Source organism: Oncorhynchus nerka, linkage group LG12 (assembly GCF_034236695.1).
Source record: "Oncorhynchus nerka isolate Pitt River linkage group LG12, Oner_Uvic_2.0, whole genome shotgun sequence".
Classification (NCBI taxonomy): domain Eukaryota; kingdom Metazoa; phylum Chordata; class Actinopteri; order Salmoniformes; family Salmonidae; genus Oncorhynchus; species Oncorhynchus nerka.
In genome coordinates, this window is record NC_088407.1 from 48,798,781 (window position 1) to 48,814,819 (window position 16,039).

Sequence of the window (16,039 nt, forward strand, 5' to 3'; positions counted from 1 at the left end):
CAACCGAAAACTGACAAAACAATGACAAATTAAAGAAAATCTGCAGAGGCCCTCTAAGTCAGTGAATAACTAAAGGAATGTGAATTTTTAAGAGGTCCCTACTAGGATAAAATGTGCACATACTTCATTTATTTTCAAAATTATTAAACACCTTTGTGGTTTAGTTTCCAAGCCTCTGAATAAAGTCAAGTGTGCACAGTACTCATAAGGCAGGCACGATATAGTCTTATCGGGCTTTGGTTGTATATGTTTTTGTCAGTCTGGAGGAGAAAGAGGTGTAGGCAGTGGCACATGGGATAATGTGCCATGTTGTAGTGGCACATGAGATAACGTGCCATGTTTTGTGAGGTACTGTACTGCCTCAAAAAGTAAGTTAAACCCAAGATAAAAATAAATATAAAGTGAAAAACTAACAGAAAAGGCGCAAAACCTATAAGTGAAACAAGCAATTTCACATTACGAGCCCATGCATTTGCAGAGCAAAAGAGACAGGCAAAGACTAATGGAAATACACCAATCTTCAAGATTAAAGTAACAAGAATGTGTATGAATATGGCTACTAACTAACTAATGTATATGGATAGCAGCGCAAAATGTAATTTATTATGTAATTCCATAACCACACTAACGACCAACTTTTGTCTGCACTACAAAGGTTTAGTGCTATCCGGAATCCTTGAGACGTGCCTACCCTTATCTCACTCTTTGACCATTTTAAATGTCATAATCAATCGGTTAATGTCAGAGTTGGGACCTCCTATGGATTCCAGATTGCAGGGACCGCAGTCCAAATCACCGCCATCATCAGTCTCATCTGCGCATGCCTAACCGACCCGGCATGAGCGCATAATTGAATATTTGACGTCATCAATACGAGAAACAGACGGCTCTGGTGGTCAAAAACAAGAAAAAGCTGACGTTCGCTGCCTTTCAAGATGGTAACGTTAGGCAGCAAGTTATATCTTCGTCTGAATGTATAACTTAGCTAGCTAAGGACATCCAAACAGATAACGTTATAAGATAGTGAAAGACAAAAGTCAACGTTACACGGGCGTCGGAGTGATAAGAGGAGGGTAACTTTTCCCGGAAAGGTGAAGGGAATTTGTTTTAATTTGGTTGGTTAACGCTAGCTAGCTAGCGTGATAAGTTAGCTAACAGTAGCAATACTCCTCCCTGGACTTGTCGAAGTTGCAAAGCTAGCTGAAAAGCCATCAGGATAAGCTCTTTCTTAGCTAGCTAACGAACGAAAGCCATTTTCTTTTGTGTTTCGCATTAGCCACACCGTTCCTCGTTCGGTCTTTGTAGACCCTCCTAGGTTCAAATCATGGCGTGTGGAGCGACCCTGAAAAGGACCATGGATTTTGATCCATTGATGAGTCCGACGTCCCCTAAAAGGAGAAGATGTATTCCGGTGTCCCCATCATCATCACCACGGAAATACCTTCGCATGGAGCCGTCACCATTTGGAGAAGTGTCATCCAGACTATCAGCTGGTAAGTACTATACCGGATGAACCCAAACTCATATCAGACATCTATAGCAAGCCAGGCAGTGGGCAATCTTGCTGCACGTTAAAGGTCCAATGCAGCAGTTGTTTTTAATCAAAATATCAAATAATTTTGGGTAATTAAGTACCTTACTGTGATTTTTATTTAAAACAATGGTCAAAAAGAAAAATTGCTGGCAGGCCAAAACTCAATTCCACCAAAACAGGCTGAAATTTCAGGTGGTCTTTTAAAACAGCTCTTACGCTAGAAGGGCATTTTTCACAATATTATTTAAACCTCAGTGTGGAAATATAAAACACAGGAAAATCACGTTAATGGCACGGGGCCTTTTAAGGTAGCATGTTCTTTTTTCAAGATCATTCTAGGTGTTAGCCAATAGCTACTTGTGTTATTGCAGCAGCTACAGTGTATTCAGACACCTTGACTTTTTCCACATTTTGTTACATTACAGCCTTACTCTAAAATTGATTAAATATTTTCTCTCATCAATCTACAAAGTACCCCATAATGACAATCAATTTACCAATTGATTGGTAAATTCAATTGATTGGACATGATTTGGAAAGGCACACACCTGTCTATATAAGGTCCAACAGATGACAGTGCATGTCAGAGCAAAAACCAAGCCATGAAGTCGAAGGAATTGTCTAGATCTCCGAGACAGGATTGTGTCAGGCACAGATCTGGGGAAGGGTACCAAAAAATGTCTGCAGCATTGAAGGTCCCCAAGAACACAGTGGCCTCCATTCTTAAATGGAAGAATTTTGGAACCACCAAGACTCTTCCTAGAGCTGACCGCCCAGCCAAACTGCGCAATCGCGGGAGAAGGACCTTGGTCAGGGAGGTGACCAAGAACCCAATGGTCACTCTGACAGAGCTCCAGAGTTCCTCTGTGGAGATGGGAGAACCTTCCAGAAGAACAACCATCTTTGCAGCACTTCTCCAATCAGGCCTTTATGGTAGAGTAACTAGATGGAAGCTACTCCTCAATAAAAGGCACATGAGAGCCCGCTTGGAGTTTACCAAAAGGCTAAAGGACTCTGACCTTGAAAAAAATAAGATTCTCTGGTCTGATGAAACCAAGATTGAACTCTTTGGCCTAAATGCCAAGCGTCACATCTGGAGGAAACCTGGCAACATCCCTACGGTGAAGCATGGTGGTGGCAGCATTATGCTGTGGGGATATTTTTTAGCGGCAGGGACTGGAAGACTATTCAGGATCGAGGCAAAGATGAGCACAGCAAAGGACAGAGAGATCCTTAATGAAAACCTGCTCCAGAGTGCTCAGGCTAGAGAGAAGGTTCACCTTCCAACAGGACAACGATCCTAAGCACACAGCCAAGACAATGTAGGAGTAGCTTCAGGACAAGTCTCTGAATCCCCTTGAGTGGCCCAGCCAGAGCCCGGACTTGACCCCATCGAACATATCTGGAGAGACCTGAAAATAGCTGTGCAGCAATGCTCCACATCCAACCTGACAGAGCTTGGGAGAAACTCCCTAAATACAGTAGTGCCAAGCTTGTAGCATCATACCCAAGAAGACTGCTGTAATCTCTGCCAAAGGTGCTTCAACAAAGTACTTGAGTAAAGGGTCTGAATACTTATGTAAATGTGATAGAGTTTAGGTTGTAACATAACAATGAGGCTGTAACATAACAAAATATTGGCAAAGTCAAGGGGTCTGAATACTTTCAGAATGCACTGTATCTTGAAAAAATATCAGTGTTTTCAAACCCAGAGGCGCAACATCGTGATACTTACAGGAACGCATCGCGAAGCAGACTATTATGGAGCGAGAGACCTGCCAAAAGGTTGAACGTAGGTATTGTTAGATCATAAGAAAACCTATATGTAAATTGTTAGGATCGCAAGAAAAGCCATGCGTGAAACATGAAACGTAAAATTTCATCTGTGAACATACAAACACCATGTTATGATTACGGACTAACATTTTAGGCTTGAACAAATCTTGTTGCAATCCATGCAAACAATAATACCATTTGAGTTTTGTCAGTTTCATATCACCAACACAAAAAAACGCACACCAAATGGCCTGTGAGGAGTGCTACGTGAACAAGCATAACACAGCATCATTTTATTTTTTAAGTCAAAGAAACCGGAAAGAGGTATCCAGCATGTTTGTGTCCATTCTCTATTACTCTTTAGTTAAGTTTACTTCACATAAGGTACTTAATGTAATGGATTTGTTTGCCAGCGCAAGTCTAGATAGCACTAGCTCTGTTATGCCTACACCTAGCGTACTGAAACTTCACTGTTGTATCTCTAAAGCATGGGCATATCTCTGGGTGAGGTGACGTGGACATCCTCATCCATGCACCTTATCAAATAAGACTAATTCAATATCGCACCATTCCATTCTCTGGGCTCTGTCTGCAATCATAACCAGTAGTCTCTACCAGGAATAATGAAACACAGAACAATAATAGATCACTCAATCTTGCCAAAGCATACTCTGTAAGAGGGGTTAATATGAATGTAAAATAATTTGACATGATTTATATGAACCGGGTCATGAACTGTGAAATGAATAATGGAGAGGTTAAACGTAGGCTAAGTCTGGCATAAGCTTATTCCCACACTTTACAGTAACTCTGTTGCAATGGTCTTTAAGTAGTCTCCATATAGGCTATTCCCTCCATCGTGACAATGCTGGCCAGTTGAAGAGCTTGTGTGCAGCACCATGCGACTTTGGAAAAGCACCCCTCAGCCTCAGAAGATGCCCTTCTGGAGGCATGCAGCTATAGTTGTTACACCCTAATGTAGGCCTATTTGCCTACTAGCCAAATAAAGTGATGAGCATGCATGATGCGTGCAACTCGTCATTCCAACATATTTGAACATTGAATTCATCCTTCATTCAGTTCAGTCAGTATGCCTTCCATTCAGTAATTTGTTGCAATAGGAACTAAATCAAAGAAGAGCATTCTTATCCATTTATTTATTGAAATCTATGTATTATCATTTTAATAATTAAATGTTTAATTTAGTCCTATCCAAATAAAATAAAAACGCCTAAATTGCAATGCCTAAAAGTTGAAGGCCTATCATTTTGGGTACTGGTGTCTTGCGGAATAATTTTAGAACTCTATTTGTGTTTTATACCTGTTTTTATTATAGGGCTCTCCTTTAAAAGAGACCCTAGCTCCCAGGCCTCTAAATATAGCATCTAAATCATTTTTAAACAAAATAGTTGAAGCACGTGTGCAGTGGCTGATAGCTTAAACAGATCTGGCAAAAATAATAGGCTACAGTCTTTGGGACGCCTTGGCTATTTCGCTCAGGACAGGTTATAGCCAAGACTTAAGCAATATTTTGTTTCATCTCATTTATTGACATGGATATAGCCTCTGCGTGATGGGGTTGTGCAAAGCAAATGTCTAAAACAAGCCTACATACAGAGTGGAATTCTTTAAAACAATAGTCAAAATGCCTAATAAAAGGCCTACAGTCCGTACTCCGAAATACTGGAAAAAGTGTGATTCATTAGGTTACATGATCACCACAGTAGCCCCACGCGGCTATAAAAATAAATTATGCAATTATATGGCGATTAAATAATACAACAGCATGGCATATTTAGATAGCGGAATAGGCCTAGCCTAAATCATATTTACTTCTGTGTCTTTATCATTCTCACACAAGTCAAAGGCCCAAGCCAATACTACACCATCTACTGGTATAAAGTCGTTATTGAATGCAGATCTAAAACAAGGTGACGTGATGACGTATTTCTGCGCATGAGCTTTGCTAGTGAACATCATCTTGACATCGCTCACAAGTGTGATCAGGGATTTCTATTGGAGAAGCAGTTTCTGCATATCTTCATACTGTACTGTCTTTGTTAACATGTTGTCAGCCATAAGGATTGCACTGCAGTGCGAGGCCTCCATTAGATTTGACAAATTGTTTGACCAACGTTCTCTTATTCTAGAGCAAATTCTGAACAACATCAAGCAGGAGTACAAACGCATTCAGAAGAGAAAGCACATAGATGGAGTTTACCAACAGACAGAGGGTTGCTACTCGCCAGAGTTTCCACCCCATCTTAGTGGATCCAGTATGCCAGGTTTGTTATGAGCTTATAGTGTACCATTAGCCTAAACCCTGGTGAGTGGAGGAGATCCACAATACTAAAGGAACTAGACCCCCCCCCCAACATGCAAATGACCTAATTGCTTTACTTGTGTCCTCTGCAGGCACATCTGCTGGAGGTTCTTCTCCATCAAAGAAAGAACAGCCCTTATTTACTCTTAGACAAGTTGGAATGATTTGTGAACGTCTACTGAAGGAGCGTGAAGACAAAGTGCGGGAGGAATATGAGGAGACCATGACGTCCAAGTTGGCAGGTGTGGACAGTCAAACACAATTCAGAAAGTGCACCATGTGATTTTTAGTTACAGGCACATTAAACACCTCCCTTTTCGCCCACATTTCTATTACAGAACAATATGACACTTTTGTGAAGTTTACACATGACCAGTTGATGCAAAGATTTGGAGAGCAACCTGCAAGCTGTGAGTATTGTTTTGCCCATTTTTATATTTAATTATCAGTGCATGTACCATTCCATTGCTGAATGTGAGAAGGCAACTATGACTCCTGAATGGAAAACTCTAAAAGGTTATGCTAATATGGCTGGTTTTCTGCTTTTATCTATTCATTTCCAGATGTTTCCTGAGAAGACCGACTTTGCCAGGCGACCTTCTCTTGCTGGAAGTTAGAGTTTTAATCTTTGGAAATCCCTGCAAGTGATTGGTTTAATGAAACGTCTTACTGTGCCATATTTCTCCTTTGGGCAAAGGTTTATCTAAGCCGTTGTCAGTGGTAATCTCTCTCACGTAACCAACTAGGTGCTTCCTAATGTAATTATATGGACCCCCTCTACCAGTGGCCTACATTTCTCCTGCTGTACCTGTATCGATAAGTTGTCACTCTCTTACTTTTATAAAGACATCTGGCATTCCAGACTTTATTCACTGTTTTATTCCTTTGTTACACATGTATATATGATAAAGGAATGTAGACAAAGGTTTGCTGGTCAATCTATTAGCAAGTGGAAGGTACGGTTTGGAGAAGATAATTTGCAATGCCCCAGAGCCTTTTTGTATGGGACTTTACAAAGACTAACTTCAATTCATTAGATTTGTTCTGCTTTCAAAATGTTATTTATTTCATTGACTGTTTTGCTTTCAAACCTATGTACTTAGTAGAAAAACCAAACAATAAAATGTTAAGTTTCTGTACTGATATTTCAATTGTAAATAGCTAATAATGTAATCAAGTAGATATACCGATGATATCAGATTCTGTCAACACAGTCGCTTGTGTTCCACCACAGCTCCCTGCCTCCACTATGGAGTGACCAAGTCAAAGGCACTTGTTAATCTCATTCCACGGAGGGTCGAGTGTCTACAGGATTTTGTACCACCCTTGTACTTGATCGGTGAATTAAGGTCACTAATTAGTAGGAACTCCCCTCACCTGGTTGTCTAGGTCTTAATTGGAAAAACCAAAACCCCACACACTCGGCCCTCCGTGTAAGTATTGACTGAATGTTCATCCCAGTTGCACTTCATCTAGCCCTCAAGTAGTAGAATGATCTTGTTTCGTCACCTGTTTACAACCACTACATGAAGACCCATCTGTTCATTACATATGAATGCACCCCTTAAACTTGTTAACATGGCTGCTTTTATCATTTTTGTGATAGTGCTACTTGATGACAAAATGTTTTATAATAGTGCATATACCCACTTCTTTGAGTGTGTTTGTTAATGGAGTAAACTGTAAACATGTTTGCATTTTCCACACCTTCTAAGAATACACTAGAGCAAATCATGATAAAACAATTGACACATGCATACTATACAACACAAGCTCAGAGACCGTGAATCAGCAGCCTCCCCAGGTCAGTCATGACACATGGTCAAACTTCTGCTTGGTGGATTTTACAAATCCCAGGAACTCTAGCTCAAACAGCCTGGATAAAAAAAAACTGGTTGCCTTTGGCAGGAGGCTGAAACTTGGACGCAAGTGAATCTTCCAGCAAGACCCTAAGCACACATCGAAGTCCAAAGAAATAGTTAATTGACCACAAAAATCAACGTTTTGCAATGGCCATCTCATTCTCCGCACTTGAACCCCATTGACACCCTGTGGTTTGAATTCAAGAGGGCTGTCTTTTCTGAGTAATTGTATTAGTATAATAATATTTCAAAATTGCATACAACATAGCTCACTCAGTATTTGTGCTAATTCATTTTCTACAGTCTTTTGTTGCTCAACTTGATCAAGGGTGCCAATCATTTGACCTGACTGTATATCTAGGCTATGGGAAAGGAAAAAGACTGCAGTAGGACATGTGGTATGAAAAGCAATATTCAAAATACATCACGATCAAGCATTTTAAAACTTCCAACAGTTAAAGGATACCGTTTGAGTTCATCCACTTTGCCATAGTCCACAGTCAGCATCCTTGCCCTCTGCAGCATAAGCCTGCAAATACATACAAATTCACTCAATGCAATATTTAATGTGTTCTTGTTCAGGAAAGAATACCAACAATAGTGTTTCATTTGATTCTTTATAAAAAATCTACCTCCTGTCAGTCATACAGGTTGATGAGCCTCCCACACTCCATATGGAGTTTGTACACAATGCAGATGTCAGGAGCAGCATTTGAAATTGTCCCGTCCTCGGTCCGCAGGTTTTCATTCTGAACCACACAACATTAGCATCAGTATCAGCTGCTGTTGTAGCTTTAACACTTAAAAGTTTGGGCTGATACTCAGTTGTCTAAAGAGACTGGCTTACCTCCTTTCCTTTTCCTTCATCTGCACTGAAAGAATTGTGAATAGGTGAAAGTAAGCCCACTGATAGTAGTCCACCAAATTGCTTACACCCATCATGTCTTTCCAGATTAGGGAGAGGATATGAGGAAAGGAGTTTACTAGACACTTTTGAGACAAAGCCTCTCAGTGGTAAGTTGTTTACCTTCAGGTATAGGTAGTGGTTGCTGAGGGCAGTCTGGATGGCGTGGCGTGGCGTTGAGGTGGGGTCTCAGGATAGCAGAGGAGCTATAGTAGCACACATACTGGGATTCGTGTAGGGGCACTACTGTACATATTAGAAGTGTATTAAAATCGGTCTTTTCCATTACAAAAATGTTACCTTTTGCAGTTGGAACAGGTCTGTTTTCTTCTGGAGGCCTTTCCTTGGAGAAGAGATGATCTCCCCAGCTGCACCCGCTGCAGCAGCAACATCTGATAGGGTCGAAGCAATCAAAAAGTACATTTCACCACCATAGAAATATAATTAAAAAGTGCTATTTTAATGCAAATAAAAATGGTAAAGCAAAACCCTCATCGCTACTTTCTGTCCGACTGGTCAACTTTGGCAAGTAAATCCTCCAGTTGGAGCAGTGTAGCGCTCATTTTCTTGCTCTTGCCAGGTTTTAGGATCTCAGCGCACTTTTGCAGTGGTGCTACAAGTTCATCTTTGGCCATCCTGGGGTGAAACGTAGAGTGTTGTCAAAAGAAAGGAGAGCAAACAAACTGAACTTTCTTATCTTAGCAGGTAACTGAGTACATGGCAACTTGTATAGAACTTTGAAATAAGTTTCGTAAGGCAATGTTTGTGCTTTATATCGACGTTAAACAACGATTTTGTAATCAATCATTACCTCAGCTGCATGGCAGACACATGCTCTTCATTCTCCCACACATTCTTCTCCAGACAGGATATGTGCAGTTCCCTTATCTGAAAATCGAGGCATATGTGGAACAGGCGAGACAGTTGGTGCCATGCTCTACAATTACATTCCTAACATGAGGTATTATTTCAATGGCAACCTTGATAAACAAAATGTTCAAACCCGTTTCCCCAGAGGGTATTTAGGTAGAGAAGACGTTAGAACGTGGAGAGGCATTGAGACAAAGCACTCAACAGCACTCAATATTTACCTTCACATGGTCATCACTGGTCAACAGCTCCATTTGCTCCTGGGGAGCCTGCTATGTACCTGGGGGAAAGGGTGCGAGGTAAACACCAAGCATCACAACAAGTTTTAAACAGACGAACCACACAACATTTAAATAATGTTACTCAACCATCATATGGGTAGAAGTGTGTGTGTGTTGGAGACTTGTGGGCCTGCGTGTGCATATGTGTGTGAGACAGTCACCTCATGAAGGATGGCAGCTGTTGGATCCTCTCTACATCCCTGTGGCTGAGCTCAGTGGCGTGGCCCAGGGCCGCCGCCTCCTTACAGCACAGCACGCTCAGAGGCTGGCTGTGGAAGTGCTCCAGCAGAGCAAACTGGTAAGGGGGCCCCATGGTCAACACACACGTACACACAAACCTGAGATCAAGCAATGCAAAAGATAAGGTAACTATTCACAGGAGTAATCCAAAATAATACATCCAGCCCACATCTCAAAGTTAGTCTTTGAAAGACAATACAGAGCAGTCAACAGTGTGTTCAGTCAGTCAGTTATTCCACTTCAACACATTTGAACTGTTCTAAAACAGTCACACAAACAAACAGAGGTCAGTACTCACCTGCAGGTCTTTGATGAAGTTGCACACGGAGAAATCGTGGTGGAGGAAGATTCTGACCAGCACCTGCAGCACCTTGCCACTGGTCTTAACAGGAAACAGTGGGGTCAGGATCACCTTGAGACACAGACGGGAAAGCAATACACACTCAAGTCTGAATTCTAACTTGAGAAAGACGTGTAACAAAACAAAAATTAGAAAATAATGTCATCAATGGGGATCAAGAGTGAAAATGTGCGTTGATCTCTAGTTGGTATTCAACTGCACCTTTAGAACCCTATTGGGTTTAGGAATAGGGCACAGAGGAGCATGATCACTGTGTCCAATACAACTACAAAGTGAATGGATGGATCCATGGTAGCTACAGACTACCTTGTCAATTCAATTCAATTTGCTTTATTGGCATGATGTAACAATGTACATATTGCCAAAGCTTATTTTGGATATTTACAATATAAAATAAAAATGAGAATCAAAATTGTCAAAGGGACAACAATAACCAAGTGTCAAAATAACCATACATTCAACAATAACAATAAGCATACAGTAGAGTACATGTGCAGGTTGATTGGTTTGTCTATGACAGTGGTCAGGTGCAGGACAGGGACTGGAAGGATATGGACTGGGGTAGCATGTGCTGAATGGTGCTGCGAGACGTGGTGATGCCAAAGACGAACATCAGAGGAAACTGCTCCACGTACCGACTGTCGCAGAGAACGGGGAGATTATATAGCACGTCATGCATGGGCATTTTTAACATATGCTACAGTACCCTCACACAAGTACACGTGCATTTTCCCCATTCAATCAATCTAACAGAGACAGAGGTCAGGGATCATGCTTTTCTCCCCCCTGCAGATGATGAAGTCTTGCAGCACTCTAGGGTTGAAAGCCTCTAGGTCTATGAAGATCACTAAAATGGGAGGATGCTGTTGCATGTCTTTGCCAAAAGAAGTACGCTTTTTGCCTGGGGTGCCAGACAAATTATTAGGACCAAACAAATGATTTGTGCACATAAGACTCATGATCTGTAATGAGCATTTACACAATGATAGTAAGGTCAAAATCTATCAAATGTGACCGTTTTACATAAAAGCCTTACATTAGTCCTTGATTGTGTGCAGTAGCTTCGTACCTTTGTCACAGTCTATCTATCCTAACCTGCCTTTCTAAAGTCTTCGAAAGCCAAGTTAACAAAACAGATCACCGACCATTTCGAATCCCACCGTACCTTCTCCACTACGCAATCTGTCTTCCGAGCTGGTCATGGGTGCACCTCAGCCACGCTCAAGGTCCTAAATAATATCATAACCGCCATCGATAAAAGACAATACTGTGCAGCCGTATTCATCGACCTGGCCAATGCTTTTGACTCTGTCAATCACCACATTCTTATCGGCAGACACAACAGCCATGGTTTCTCAAATGACTGCCTCGCCTGGTTCACCAGGCTGACTTAGAATATGTGGACAACTACAAATACCTAGGTGTCTGGTTAGACTGTAAACTCTCCTTACAGACTCAAATTAAGCATCTCCAATCCAAAATTAAATCTAGAATCAGCTTCCTATTTCGCGACAAAGCATCCTTCACTCATGCTGCCAAACATACCCTCGTAAAACTGACTATCCTACTGATCCTTGACTTTGGCGATGTCATTTACAAAATAGCCTCCAACACTCTACTCAGCAAACTGGATGCAGTCTATCACAGGGCAATCCATTTTGTCACCAAAGCCCCATATACTACCCACCACTGCAACTTGTATGCTCTCGTTGGCTGGTCCTCGCTTCATATTCATTGCCAAACCCACTGGCTCCAGGTCATTTATACGTTTTTGCTAGGTAAAGCACCGCCTTATCTCAGCTCACTGGTCACCATAGCAGCACCCACCTATAGCGTGTGCTCCAGAAGGTATATTTCACTGGGCACCCCCAAAAGCCAATTCCTCCATTGCCCGCCTTCCCTTCCAGTTCTCTGCTGCCAATGACTGGAACGAACTGCAAAAATCACTGAAGCTGGAGACTCAAATCTCCCTCAGTAACTTTAAGCATCAGCTTACAGATCATTGCACCTGTACATAGCTCATCTGTAAATAGCCCATCCAACTACCTCATCCCCATACTGTTATTTATTTTTGCTACTTTGCACCCCAGTATCTCTACTTGCACATTCATCTTCTGCACATCTATCACTCCAGGGTTTAATTGCTAAATTGTAATTACTTCACCACTACGGCCTATTTATTGCCTTACCTCCCTAATCTCACCTCATTTGCACACACTGTATATAGACTTTTCTATTGTGTTATTGACTGTACGTTTGTTTATTCCATGTGTAACTCTGTGTTGTTGTTTGTGTCGCACTGTTTTGCTTTATCTTGGCCAGTTCGCAGTTGTAAATGAGAACTTGTTTTCAACTGGCCTACCTGGTTAAATAAAGGTGGGAAAAAAGTAATGTACCAGTCACAGAGGGTGCCAAGGGAGCAGTGCACCCTCTTCTGGTTAACATTGGTACTGTGCTGCTTAGGCTCTTCCTCCTCTTCAACATCCACTGACACACAAGCACTCAGTCTCACTAGAACCCTCTGCATCAGGTGCTTCCGGGCTGAGGACAGAACCAAATGAAAATGTGAAGATTTGAGTGAGGTAGTATCCATGTGTCATAATAAAAAAAATGGCATGCAGATACTTATTTACATCAAAGTATAAATAAATTAAATCTACCCAATTGCCAACCTCAAATAGCAGTTGTACAAATTCCCTTGTTGACTAATAATAGAAATAAGAGTTGTTTCTCAAGTACCACATACATGAGACTGACCTGCACACTCTTTGGCTTGTATGGAGACAACAAAAAGGAGTCACCGACTGCTGCAGCTGGTTAGAGGAGCTCTGGAAGGTAATTTCATGATTTGGCACATTCACTCCTACACAGTAAGAAGAGAAGAGACATACAGTTACTTGGTTAATCTCTATCCCATGGACAACATATCAAAATATACTAATTTAGGCATAGGGCATGGGCCCTGGTCATGCCAAAGACTTTTGCGTGTGCACCCTCTCTTTTGAGTAACATACCATGCACTAGGGCAGCTGTAAGAATCTCATTGGCTCTCATACCTCTTGCCCAGTCACCCGTGCCCCGCTGGAAAGTGGAGGCACTCTTTCTGATAAACTCCAATAGGCTGTCTAAAATGATCCTGTTCAGCTCATCCTGCAGAAACTGTAAAGACGAAACAATGTACATTTCCATGCCTGATAAAAGCTTTGAACTTTTCAGTGAGGTGAAACGTTCACAACGCTACAGATATAAATGTAATAAATAGAGCCGACACAATTCCCTATTCTGCATGACATGTATAGCCTCTCACCTCGGTGTCTGCCTTCATTATAGGCTCTCACCTCGGTGTCTGCTTTCATTTTCTCCAATAATGTCTGCTATTCTCTGTGTCCTCATTGCCATGAGCGAAATAATCCTCTGGAGAAAACATGCGCGCGCGATCAATACAAAATGGTACTGGCAGAATATTCCGTTTTCACAAAACAAAGTACACGTATTATTCAATTACTGTGGTTATAATCTATAAAATCACCCACCCACAGTTGGCCTCTTCTTCCTCTTTTTGGCACTGGGCTTGAACACAAAGCAAACCTATCCATTCGGGGGATATACACATGATGACATGATCATTGTTACTTCAGTGGGCTGACAACAAGCAATAACTTTAATAAACACGTTTTGTGGCTAGATACCTATAATTTTGTTATGGTCGTTTTGCCGAGCTAAAGTTAGTAAACCAGCTGACATACGTGGGAAAGATGTAACGTTATTTGCCACGATGATGTACTAATTCGCCACTCCCAACAGGAAACCTCAATAAAACCAATGGACTCATTAGCCTACCTTTGAAACCGACGAAGTTGTCGAAATGTGACTGCCCCAGACAGACTATGGTCTGTAAAATATGTTTGATTATTTGACAGATTGTACGGCGCACTTTAGTAGTCATGGTGGTGGGGAACAAAATACGGCCTGACTAATCTAATATCAATTCTCCAGTTTAAAAACAAAAATTCTTTCACTGATTTTTTTTCAAATTAATTCTCGTGTTTTTAACAGTTCTTTCCGATTTTGTATTCGGTCCCTCATTACATTTTTTAAAATTCCCTCAATTTTAATACTCTGCATTTTTCCATTCATTGTGTATGCAACCCTAAACCAGAAACATGCTGCTGATGGAACCATGGTCTGGAATCGATTAAAACAGGCAAATGATTTCTAATGTCTTATGTAGCTAGCTGTCTTGCTCCTTCGCGGTGTAGCAATTTAAGCAATTGATAGCTATTTGCTTTGACAATACTGTAATGACCTGACTAGATCATAAATGAACAATTGTCCAGACAGAGGCTTGAGTTTGCGAATTGACGGTTTATTAAACCAACTTTACACAGGCTACTGTTTGGGCCGTAGCACACGCCAAAAAGATGACAGATAACCCACAAGCCAATCGTGACCTTCTCTTGTGAAGCCCAGACGTAAGAGAGAGAGAACAAAGGCTGAACCTGGTCTTAACTTCCAATGCTCCACCCCCCTGCCCAACCCCCCTCCACGCCACTCCGCCAACCACCAGGATGCCCGGCATCAGAACATTCCAGGCATTCCCGTGATTGGCAGATAGCAGGTTGATTGACATGTCGGACCCCGCGAACACCGGGTACTGGTCAGTACAACACAACCACCTCCTAGCCTAGCACATAACACACAGCTGTCTGTGCGGGTCGCTACAATACGTTCACCTGTAACGCTATACTGGCTGATAGCCAGGCTAGGATACGTAGCTAGCTAGCTTTTGATAGATATCCAACCAGTCTGCCCCCTCCATCCTCCGGAGTATAGGCTAGCAAGAGATGGAGCAGAACCAGGAATTGCTGCGCTTTTTGAGAGATTGAGGGTTTGATGAGGATTTCGTACAGACCTTCATCAATGAAAAGGTAGGCCTACGTGATAGCTAACTTTTAGGGGTTTCATCACAAAAGAGTTATAGCGCAGGGATGAGAGCGCACCATCATTGACATTTGCACCTGTTAACACCGAAGCCTCCAGTCCTAGAAATTATTCCGTTCTGCCTCTGACAATTAAACAATCAAACCGTTTGCCTGATGCCATGTTTTACTGGAAGATCAAATTATGTCACTAAGCAAGCACATTTAGCGTAGTTCCGGGAGGAAAAAGTTGCATTCTGTGCATGGTTGAGCTCTGTATTTACAATTCAGTAATATAATAATGTAGTTGACAGCACGGTAAGGAGCAGGCAAAATAAACTTTCCAATGACCTGAACCTTTGTCATGTCAGTGTTATTTCATGGTGTAATCTCAATTATCCAGCAGATGGCGCTGTTCATGTTGTACATGTATCATGAATCCGAGTTTGCGCATTGTGTCTTTAGTTTGCGTCGTAAACATGCATAATTCAGTTATGACAGCTAGCGAGGGTCCTGACTTTTCAGGTTATTGAAATGACTAAACTTAAAAGTGTACTTAAGGTCGCCGTTCATAGAGCTACACAGATCCAGAGTCTGGAGTAGACTCATGTAACTATAAAGTCAGCCATAGTTCTGAAAAGGGAGTAAAAAAGGCAGTAAAAAGAGTTTGTCTCAATATATTACAATACTATACAAACAATGAATTCATAGGCTATTATAACCAAAAGTAGTAATGAAATGATAGCCTAACAAAATGACTACTAAATGCAGTTCAAAGTGTCAAAGAAAAGTGTCTCCTCAAAACAACATTCTAGCCAGATCAATAAACTGCATCAGAGAAATGTTGTCCATATATATATATATGGATAACATATATATATATCGAAACATAAATAACTAATGAGCTTCACGAAAGAAAATTGATATTGAAGCCACTAAAGGCTGTCATGTTACTGCAAGGCTGCAATC

At 41.4% G+C, this 16,039-nt stretch overlaps 1 protein-coding gene and 1 pseudogene across 2 annotated transcripts; one reads left to right on the forward strand and one right to left on the reverse strand.

The window, feature by feature from the left end:
* Window positions 1–858: 858 nt before the first annotated feature.
* LOC115138312 (akirin-2-like) lies at window positions 859–6,768 on the forward strand. 2 transcript variants are annotated; one of them, XM_029675020.2, is made up of 6 exons: window positions 859–1,091; window positions 1,277–1,493; window positions 5,461–5,595; window positions 5,726–5,875; window positions 5,972–6,043; window positions 6,197–6,768. In XM_029675020.2, the coding sequence occupies exons 2-6, from the start codon at window positions 1,325–1,327 to the stop codon at window positions 6,205–6,207; spliced, it is 537 nt and encodes a 178-aa protein (XP_029530880.1). In that variant the 5' UTR covers window positions 859–1,091; window positions 1,277–1,324; the 3' UTR covers window positions 6,208–6,768. The 2 variants fall into 2 exon arrangements, with proteins under 2 accessions (XP_029530880.1, XP_064881699.1); XM_065025627.1 differs by having other exon boundaries at window positions 859–1,493.
* Window positions 1,093–15,679, reverse strand: LOC115138784 (origin recognition complex subunit 3-like; annotated as a pseudogene).
* Between the last annotated feature and the right edge of the window lie 360 nt (window positions 15,680–16,039).

What these genes read in the sequence shown, in the direction of transcription:
- LOC115138312 (XM_065025627.1), top strand. Translation starts at nt 1,325, where the DNA reads ATGGCGTGTGGAGCGACCCTGAAAAGGACCATGGATTTTGATCCATTG. An exon ending in TAGTGGATCCAGTATGCCAG is followed by an intron (nt 5,596 to 5,725) that starts GTTTGTTATGAG and finishes TGTCCTCTGCAG; the next exon opens with GCACATCTGCTGGAGGTTCT. An exon ending in CATGACGTCCAAGTTGGCAG is followed by an intron (nt 5,876 to 5,971) that starts GTGTGGACAGTC and finishes TTTCTATTACAG; the next exon opens with AACAATATGACACTTTTGTG.